This window comes from Athene cunicularia (assembly GCF_003259725.1).
Source record: "Athene cunicularia isolate RWA chromosome 2 unlocalized genomic scaffold, athCun1 chr2_part1, whole genome shotgun sequence".
NCBI lineage: Eukaryota > Metazoa > Chordata > Aves > Strigiformes > Strigidae > Athene > Athene cunicularia.
Window position 1 is genome coordinate 27,214,373 of NW_020799095.1, and position 11,159 is coordinate 27,225,531.

At 39.7% G+C, this 11,159-nt stretch overlaps 1 protein-coding gene across 1 annotated transcript in view; it reads left to right on the forward strand.

Moving 5' to 3' along the window:
* The first annotated feature begins 1,754 nt into the window (after positions 1 to 1,754).
* CALCR (calcitonin receptor) overlaps positions 1,755 to 11,159 on the forward strand; it is a 75,446-nt gene continuing 66,041 nt past the window's right edge. The window contains exon 1 of the mRNA XM_026842425.1: positions 1,755 to 1,836. Within this exon, the coding sequence (XP_026698226.1) occupies positions 1,789 to 1,836 (48 nt within the window). The 5' untranslated portion in view covers positions 1,755 to 1,788. The remainder of the gene's footprint in view (positions 1,837 to 11,159) is intronic.

The following is an 11,159-nucleotide window of genomic DNA, read 5'->3' on the forward strand; positions in this document are numbered from 1 at the left end:
ATCTTCATGAATCTTTCTGTCAGTTTTGAACAAGCACACACTGCAGTGAATAGTCTGGAGAATATGCAGACAATTGCAGGCATTTTCCTCTGATTTACCTGTCCAATTTTTGCTTTGAGTTGTCTACCATTGCTGATCAAAACCAAATATGTGGCTGACAGCGTAATCACATATTATTTCTATGTCATTTACCTGTCCTGTTACCTCTGTCACACCAGAATGATTCTGGCAAGGCTCAGGCAGTAATAAGGCTACTCCTTATTAGATGCAAATCCTCTCAACCCTCTTTTCCATCACTTTGTGTTTTATGTAATCTCAGTGACACATGACTGCAACTTTCCCGTTTGGATCTGGTAGGAGATTACATCCACCACATGTGCTACACTGAACTGGAAGTGCCACACCTTTATTACATTTGAGATTACATATTTCTGCTTTAGATGAGATTAGTTACAGCTGATCTCATAGATGAGGTTAGTTACAACTGATCTCATATTTTCCTCCTGCTTTGGAAATGGATGACCTTCCAGATCATTTCAAGATGAGAAAAGCTGTTTCAGTGCTGTTGCAGAGATGAATGTTACACAAGTGATTGTGTTGCTCACTACATGTCAAGCAGACTAAGCATCCAAGTCCATGTACCTTTTTCCCATTAAATTTGTGTCTTTCAGATATGTACAGTGCTCACAGGATTGTTTGCCTGGGTAGAAAACACCTCACTTAGTTTTTAAACAGTCTGAAAATTAAAGATTTGTGAGTGCTCACTGTCTTTCTTACTGTGGCTGAAGGTGATCTATAGGCATGTTGCTCAGCCCGTGCACCATTAGTGGTCCATGACACACCAGAAGGCACTGGGCCTTGACAAAAGCCATGTTCCTCACGCTTATGCAGAAGTTCCATTTTTATAAAACCAACACCAATGTGTTAATGCAAAGAGCTTTGCTTGCTTGAACTCCCACAACTGTGAAGCAATATGATGATGCATGGTGGCCCCTGGATAATTTTTCCAGAAGGCAAGACGAGTGTTGATTTAGGAAAAAAACAAACCAAAACAAAAAGCTGCTGATCCAGTTTCCTCAAAGCCTGTGGAGTCGTGTTTATGCTCTGCCTCCCCAGTACTTTGTGCAACTGAAGAAGTCATTCTCGATGCCTGAGGGCTGCACTGCCTTGTGTCTATCCACAGTTTAGCCAAGCTGACTGCATTAAGGAGTATGTAATCCCACAGTGGTGTTCCCAGTTTCTCTCTCTTTTCCTGCCACACTTGCTTGTTCACCTAGCTAGAAGTTACACAACTTCTGGCCTTCTCTAACCCATAAATATGCCTTTTGAGCTGCCATTACGCTTATCTGTGAACCAGATCTTTCTGGGGTTTTCAGGTTGGTTTTAAAATATCCAGATTATTCATAGGTCTGCAGCCATATGTCTAGGTTAGAAGCAGCTGAATCAGGACAACCAAGGTAGCCTCAGCTGGCAAAGACAAAGCTTAACCCAGGTCTGCTGCTGGTGACATAGTAACATGCATCTGTACCCCAGATCAGCTGAACTCACCACCAGAGATCCACAGAGACCAAATTAAAAACATACTGGCATCCAGTGAAATCAAAGACTGTCACATGCAAGGCTGGGGGCGCGCGCACACACACAGAGTCCACTTTTAAGTCTAGAAGGATGCTCATACACAAAGACAAGGAGTTTATCTTGACAGATAAGGTCTAATACTGCTTTTGGTTTTGTTGTTTAATTCACAGAAGGGTCAGCTACAACGTGTCTCTCCAGGAAGATTCCACAATGAAAACAACAACCCAAACTTGCTTTTTACTGATCATCCTTCTAATTGTAAGTATGAGAAAACTGAACTGCTCATGACACCTGCCAAATTTAAACTTGTGGTGATGTTTAGAAAAATGAGTACTGAGTTATATTTGTTTTATTGCACAGGTGAAGGAATGAGTTCCCTTACTGATAAATATCAAAATAAGGTTAATAAAGTTTCTAAACTTTGAACTTGAAAACATTGGTCTTTGGTAAGACAGAACTGCAAGTCAGAAGAAGATAATGTATGTGATTTTTCATTTCTGTGTTCTACAGGCTACAACATATCAGTGACATGGAAACTTAGTCTGTTTGAAAACTCCCTTAACTTTGTTGTGTGAAACTTAGACTGACTTCAGTAATTGTGGATTTTCACTGTTTATAGTTACTCTGCTATTAGGAAAGCAACTGAAATGAAAAATGACAGAATAAAGTTCAGTGAACGGTATTCAGTTGAAATTATATTTTCAACTGTTTAATATGAATATAATACTTATTTCAATGTATGCACCATGGCTGAGTAACTGTTGTCCTAAATATGTAGTAACTTCATTTCTACCTGACTAAATACCCCTCATGTAAGTTGAATGCTTTCTCTTATTTCTACTTGTGAAACCTGAAATTATCAGAAATTATCATAAAATAGTAGACATTACTGATTGTGAGAACTGAGACTACTGCCCAGAGCCTCAGTTACAGAACAGTCAGAATATGTCTGAATGTTGTTACTGGGAACAAGCACCTCTCCTACCTTGGTTTGATATGAGTAACTTGCATGCTGGATGCCACCTTATTCCTCATCTAACTGTTTGTCTCTGTGTTCCTGAAGAAAACTTTGATTCTTACTCTTCTTGGTTTTGTTGGTTAGCTCCTCACGCCCCTCTGCTTCTCGTGTTCTCTTCCAGCACCTGAATGTGAAACGTTTGTGCACACCCCCCCATCAGCTCCCATTCTTTCTGGCTATAAGTTGTAGAAATGGGGCTAGAAGACATGTTGGGGAACAGTAGAGACTGCTCTTCCTAGTTTGTTGGTTGGGTTGTGTCCCTCTGCTTCTCTCAGCCTAGCTTAACTTGCCCAGGGTACCGTTTGCCACATAAATTTATATGGATAAAACAGAGGGAAGGAAAGCAGAGAATGGTAAGAGAGTGATGGATAGAAGAAGGTAAAACAAATAAATGAGATTGTGGAGAACCCAGGAGGACAGCAAAGAACACTTTATGTTGGTAAAATACTGAATTCATTGTTCAGGATTAGGACCCTCAACCAAAGAAGAGCTGGAGAGCCGACTAAAGAACAAAGGAGAGTTGATGCATTTCTGCTAACTTTGTCTCAAAATAATTTGTCCAGAATAAATTAATGATCTGAGGAACCATCCCAGTGCTTGGCAGAATTCTTCTGCCGTGAGATATATTGGAGTATTTCTGGTGGTTGTGAGCTTTTGTGGCTGTTCCACATAGCCCTGCAAGGGATGCACGTAGCAATGCACTGGCTGGGAAATCACCCATGGTCAGAGATCTCTCTAACAAAATGGTCTGATAGAGACCAGCTTCCTTCTGGGTTTGAATCCCAGCTGGTCTGCACAGCCCGACAGGGGCCTTGGAAAAAAACCCAGTGATTCTTCCTATAACAAGCCAGTGCCAACTGAAAGAGCAGTTCCAGATAATTTTTATTCCCCAGTCTAGTGACAGGACTGTAAATTTTCTGATAACTAAAATTGTCAACAGTAATTCTGAGCATCTGATTTGTAGGTCAGTGCTGAAGGACTGAACCAATCCTTGCCCCGTTGTCCACAAATCTGTTAAATCTCTCACCCATGATAGCATGTGTGCAATGTTAGTTCTGTGCTCGTTCCCGCAGTACTCCAGGACTAGGGTTTCTTTAAGAAATTCTACAATGAGATCTGCATCCCCTTCCTTTCAGGTATCTTTGCACCAGAGGGGTCTCCAACTTCCAACCTCAATGGATAACTTAAGCACAAGTTTCCTTACATTTTCACTGTTCCAATCTCTATATTCCTTCCTTCCTTCCCCACCGCAGTGGCCATACTGTGATCTACTTAGACACCTCCGAGATTAGTTTATCTTCTGGTAACTGAGAAGCCACAGTCATAGAAGTAGAACAAGCTTTGTTGCCTTAATGACGTTTGCCAGAACACTACTGTTAGATCAAATATGAAAAATACATGTCATAAGTCATTTTTCCAAAAATTTTTGACCGGTAACTGGTAGAAAATGTTATTTTCTTTTACATTTTGTGGTCTGTAACAACAAAAGGGTGTCTTTCTTTCTCTTCCAAAGAGACTGTTCCCAATCTGTTGGTTCTTCTAATCACTTCTTGATTCCCAGAGCCATGAGCCCCTGGAACTTACATGTCAGCCACTTCTGAATTTGAGAAAGATATAGTAATTGAAGTGATTGGTGACACAGGGGTGATCTCTCATTCCTGTTCTCTACCCACCCCACAAACCACCCTCCAGATCTTTCTTCTTTGATGGCTTTAATGGTTTACTGTCATCTGTGTCCTGCATTCCTAGCTGGTGACTGCATGCTGTTGCAAAGCAACACAACCTTTTGAGGCCCTTGCTTTCTCCTCTGCTTTCTCTCTCTGCTTATGCCATTTGTCACACTGTAGGAGCCAATCCCCCTGCAGTGGTCACCAGTATTGAGAAGGACATGCTTTTTACCTGAAATCTTTTCTTTGTGTAGCTGTGATTCCCTAACACACTCAGTGTTGGAGCACTCTCTGCTCTGTATACAGTCTCAGTGCTTTGCAGACTTCCTCAGATTCATCCCATATCTCCTTGAATGTTTTATCATAGACCACAGTTACATGGCGTCCATAGACACCCTCTCCCCACAGTCTCCTTTACACTTGTCACCAAGAAGTTTTGGTACCTTCCGATAGAAACCATCTCTCTTACATATGTCATTTTTTGCATAGAATGAATAGCACTTTTCTGTGTACAGGTCCATAATTCACCTTTGCCAAACAAAAACTAAAGCACCAATTGCTCCAAAACCTTATTTAGAAATAAAATTAACTCCTTATTGTCTTCTTTAATGGCTTCTCTTGCTTTTGGATGCATAATAATGCATCACCAGATAGTCCTCTACAATTCAAAGTTAATTCTAATAAATTTGATTGTTCATTATTTTTTAGTTCACTTTATTCCTGATGCTCTCTAGTTTTTGGTAATTACTGAGAGCCACAGAATGTAACTGAGATCTGTTTCCTCAAGTACATGAGCCCCTGTGTACTGGAGCAATTAGTTCATCTCTCAGTGCACATTTCTTTCCACAAGAAAGATGGAGCATCATCACGGTGTGTCCAGGGGCATCGAACTGCAGAGAATGAGGAGGAGGAAACAAGCTTGGGTCTCTTTCCTGTGTGACCGATCAATTTTGCAGGATGTTGAGAAAAGACAGTTCTGTTCTCTGTTTGATTTTTATCAAGTAAGAATTGTCATCTAGTGCTAACAAATGGTAGTTTGGTCTTATCCTTTAAATGAGAATTGTTGGAGTAGTTCTCACATATTACAATGTTGTTGTCCCGACAAACCACAAAGTGCAAGAAAGGACAAAATGGATGGTCCAGCTGAAGACCACACTATCATTCAATTAGGTCCATTAGACCAAGATTGTATTTTAAAATAATTTAATGTTGAGTAAAAAACAAATTGTACAAGTTTGTTAAGTTCAAATCTGTCAAATTGTTACCAAGCTTCAGTCACTAAGCTATACCCAGTCTGGTACATTGTATCAGCTCCTGAAGGGCCTGTGAATAATTCCCATTCACAAAACATGGAAAATTAACTATGTGAAAGCCTAAATGTGATTGTCAGTAACTGCACAAACTGGTGTGTTTTGGAACACAATTGGGGTAGGTGCAAGTCACCAGAAGTCAATTAGTAAAATGGTTGCCACTATGATGAGGGCACCACTCACGGTGTACCCATTTCATCCTTGCAGCTGGGAATGTAATATGCACTGGTGGGGCAGTGTGGTCATGTGCCCCCGGGCTCCTGCCACCTGCCTGGCTCAGTGGTTCTCACCATGAGTCTCTAAAACCCATGCTTGTGTGGGTACTGTAAGCACAAGCCTTTTCCTGCTCAGACAGCAGCTCTTCCATCATCTGGTCCAGAGCAGGTCCCACCCTTTGATGGGCCAGAAGAGCTGCTGAAGATCTATCACATCCTCCTTTGGCATGCTTCATCAGAGCCTTGCTTACTGTCTGGTATCACTGGAAGCCCAGGGGATTCCCATCCTTGGATGATGAGATCCCCCTGGGTCTCATTACCTGAGACCATGGCTTTGAAAGCTATTGGTCTGTAGTGTGCATTTCCCTTTGTAACTGTGGGTTACTTCAAGCTGTAAGTGGACAGCTGTAAGGAAGTGGACTTGCAAGTTCTGTAGCCCTTCTCACACAAGAAGAACTCAGGAAAACAAGCTGCTGATGTAAGGCGGTGAGAATTAGTGTGAGAATTTGAGACTCAAACTGCTCATGATTTCCCAAGAGGGAGAGGAATGCGGTGTTTTATTTTATTCACCCAGTCTCATGAGTGATCAGGACTTTTTGTCTCCACCTTTGCTTTTTAAAAACCAAGAATGTTGCTGTGCAGCTGATTGCCCTAAAGAGGTCTCTCACAAGATGTTAATGGGAGCTGCAAGCGAAAACCCATGAAGGAGTCTGCAGTCTTCCTTTAAGCCCGCAGTTTGCATCAGGTTACTCTGGGAGTAAAGCTTCCTTCTGTGAGCAAATCCTGCTGCAATGGAAAAGAACTGTAAGATTAATGAGTTGATTTTCATTACAAGTGCCTTGTCTTCACCTATTGTGGCTGATAATCTTGTGCTTGTTTAAACAGCTGCCAAAATCTGCAATTTAAGTCACATGGGATCTTACTGTGATTTCCATCCTGCTTAACAGCAACGGATTATGGGAAAACTTTAACATTCAGTGGCTAAGTAAAACATGTCATGCTGAGGTATTTCCCCAAAGAAATTGTCTGCTGTTTCCTAGCGCATTTGTGATGAATAAGAAATTATTATGTTCACTGAGTACCATGCACTAATGACCTTCCTAAGGCATCAGTCGTTTTCTTCCCTGTGCTAACACTAGCAGCTGTGAAAAGTAGTTCAAACATAATCAAAGTATGAGAGGGGCTCTGCAACCAGTCTAAATCATGCTGAGCTCTCACTCAAAGATATGATGTATTGAAGGACAGGAGTTTAGTGACCCACAAAGTGGTGATTACACTCAGCAGTTTTAAAAGATTTGTACCAAATGAATGTTTGAGCTATCGAAATCAATAACAAACAGAGCATCCAGAATTTGAAATATATTTTTATTGAGCTCAATAATAAATGTTGCAAAATTACTGTATTTAGTGGAAGAAGGGAAAAAACAAAAGCAAAGAAAGCTGCAAATACCTTCTTTTCCTAAATGTCATGTACAGTGGACAGTTAGTATACTTCAAGCTCCTTGCTGGTGGAAGAAAAATATTTGGGGATGCTTGTTCATCATGTCCAATGTTTTGTGGAAAAAAAAAAGAAGGAAATTTATGCTTGCTTTATCTGGCCTCTGTCTTGCAGAAATGGTCACAGTCTTGCACAAGTTAATAGCAGGTGTCTGTCTTACAGAAACCCGGGCACTATTTGTTCATTTCAATATAGTTTAATAATGAAGCCAAATTGCTTTCTCTAGATTCCTTTATTAATTCTAGGTATAAAGTGAACTTCAGCATTCCCAACAGCCTGTTTTTTCACTTTGTAATGATAATTAATTTTCTTATAACAGTCATTTGTCACGTGGTGGCTTGGTGGTCGTATGTATGACGTCATTTACTTGGACTTTTAGGAGTGACATCATATGTACGGCTGCTAAACTGCTGCATGGGACATCATTTAAACAGTTTTCTTCTGAAGAAATCATACCAGTCATTTTCAGGCTATGAACACATCCTGATTATTAAGTTGTGAATTATTTCTTTCTCTTTAATAAATAATATTTATAAATGAATGAGGCATTCCTTTATTGTATCAACATCATTTATATTTCCATCTGAAATAACTGGATGGATGGATGGATGGATGGATGGATGGGAAGGGTTTTTAATGTGCAGTAGTGGACTCTGAACGTTCAAAATGTGTTCAGTACTGTAGATAGTAACCAGGTGAAAATTATTTAATCTTGGCATTTTTTTTATGGCGCAAATATGTGTTGTAAAACTTAATTCCTAAAATACCTAGATATAGTAATTAAAATGTAGTAGCAGAGATGATTCCTAATGATTAATTGCATGAGAGCACACACACGGACACAGACACACAGAGACTCATGGCCATTCCCAACCTCTCCCATTAGCATAATACACAGTAAGCTTTCCCTGCCATGTAGCCACTCCCAAGCTCCTGCTACTCTGATAAGAGAATAATGACCCAGAGATTTCTTTCTGCCCTATTTGCCCTTTCTTGACCCCTACAGTAAGAAGTGCAAGAAGACTAAAAGGAGTAATAATATCTGACATGACAAACTTTATCAAGATTTTTGTCTGACTGAGCCCCAAGAATATAAGGCTGGATTATCAGTCCGCTGGCTGACTTCAGGGAGGCCAGGCTTTAGGCTCGAGTCCTGGAGTGGTGGTGGATGTTTGATTCTCCTGCATGCAGTAGAAAGCACCAGCATTACAAACAGAGATGTGACTGCTCAACCTCCAGCAATCCCCCCAATTAATTTTTCATTAGTCTGATGAAATGGTCATCTGATTTTAAGGTAGAAGAAAATATTTGTCAAACTTCCATGGTCAGCTTTTCAAATCTGGGCAAACAGAAGTGAGTAATAGCAATCAAAGGGAAGAGTACATTTAATGGGCATATCACAGATTAACAATACTAGTAACACACCTATGTATAACCCCTTAATTTGATTTCACACACAAGCTATTCAATTAAATCAAAAATGCCCAGAGAGATTTTTTGTGCAACTTTGAAAATCTGGGTCTTTGTGTCTGGTAAAAAGAAAAAAAACAAACTAGATAATTTGAGGCATCTGTAATCTAATATTATTATTCCAGGTTTTATCCAAACTTGCTTTAGATTTACTACAGGCCATTAAGTGATTTCTACTGATGAAGTAATTTCCACTGAGCCTTAGTGATGCAGTCTCATCCGTATTTTTAATCCCTCTTTGTGAATTCCTGGCCCAAATGTGGGCAAGCGAAATTTTGACAGCAATTTCAGATGGGCCATGATATCCTTGTGCAGAGGCAGTAGAACGCGTATTCCTCCTTGACCTCTTTAAATAATTTTGTGCACAATCCAAGACATTTATCCTGTCCACCACCCCAGGTACTCTCTGTCTCCAAGTATTAAAATATTCCCATTAACCTGTACCCAACAAGAGCTGACCACTTAAGGAGCTGGATTACACACAGCTGTGTCCCCTACACGCAGCAAGTTATGAAACTGACTTTTAAGAGTAAGGTGTCTTTGATCTCTGAATTGTATCTTAACCCCCAAAATCAGCATCCCTAGTTACAAACTGTTACATCTTCACCAGTTAAAAGGTGTAAATAAACCATTAATTTTCTGACAGCATACCTTATTTTTTATTTCAGTTTATATGTTTCTGTACTATGCAATCTTCTGGAAATTGTCCGTCCTTTTAATAATGGTGTGTAAAAGAGGCTCCAAAAGAAGTTAGAATCTGGGAAAGATGTTCACTGAACAATTTCTACGGTTTCTATCTGTGTAGCTGGCACTTGCCATTTGTCATATCTGTGTTGTGCTTTATTCTGTACACATAAAGCAAATGAAACTGTACCACGATTTATGGCCAGCAACACCAGTCTTTCTGGTCTCTGTCAGTGTGAAATGATTTTGATATGTTTAGTCAAACAGATGTGAAGAACAGATCTTCTCCTTTCTAGAAGAAAACAAAACTAAAATAAAATCATTGTTCCAGGGCAGGGAAAATTGGTGATGTTTTCTAAGCATAATCAGATGGTTATGGTTTCAAAATGTGCGTTTGTTCTCAGACTGACCCAGAATAACAGAGGCATTGTCGAGAAGAGAAGCAATGCAATGGAATTCACCCTATCTTTCGTTGATGATACTGTTATTACTCTTTTGAATGCAAACAGATTGGAACTGAGTATTGTTCAAAATAAGAATGAAAAAAATAAGCATGGTGTATGAATCACTTCAGAGAAGTAGCGAAGCCTGTGGCGATACATGAAGGGCTAAGAGGGACCTGAGGTTGTCTGAAGAACATCATCTGCATTTTTCTACACTACATACTGGATTTAGGATATTGCTTGGCTGGTTTCTAAATGATCCTCATGGACTCCCATCTACTCCCGTTTTTCTTTTCATAAGTGAGGGATCTGTGATGTTTGGTTTTCATTCTGTATTTCTTGTTCTGCCTTTCTAGATGCTTAATTTTTCACTTGGATGGCTAGATGAAATGTTCCAAATGGCTTCACTGTCTAAGTATAGCTCTGTGTGTGTGTGTGTGTGTGTGTGTGTGTGTGTATACATACACATAAAATTTATATAAAATTGTTTCTGCCAGAAAATATCTTTCTTATTATTCTTCCCATTTTACTTCAACTGCCTTCACTGTCCTCCAGTCTTCAGATAGTAGCTGTGTACAGTTGAAAATTAAAATGTTTTTATCAAAAGAGATTAGATTAAGAAAAAATAATTGATTATGTGTAAGAGTATAAAAAGATTAAACTGAGATGGTTTGCCACAGAAATATCAGGATAGAGCAATGGTGCTTTTTTTTAACTAAGTCCAACATACTGTGGTTTTGCTGTGTATTTTACCAAGGTGTTTTAAATGTGCAAATGGGGAAAAAAGTAATGTATTAATGAGATACAACTATTTGTGATACACGATAAAAAAAGAGGAAACAAAAATGTAAGAACTAAGCTATTTGAAGTTTCAAACCTGTCATGTTTTCATTTCAAACAACTACAAACACTTGCTTCAAGCTCTGTTCAGTAGTATTTGCTGCTAAAAACATCAAGTTTGTGTGTTTATAAGAGTCCTATGTTTTGAAGCAACCTGTAAATGACCCTGTATGTTTGTGATGACTTTAGCATGGTTTAGTACAGAGAAAAATAGAGGGTCGTCAAGGAAAGTACCACAGCAGCATTGCTTTTTTCTTGGGGAGGCAGAGGAACTAATCCTTTCCTATCACCTTCACACGGAGAAGTGACCTGATGATACAGGATTAAGGCAGAACAGAATTAACTAAAGCTCCACGCTCCATTTCCACCCTGGCTCACAGGCCTGGGCTGTGCAGCAGAGGGAGGGAGGGAGGGAGGGAGTAGAAGGCGTGTCATA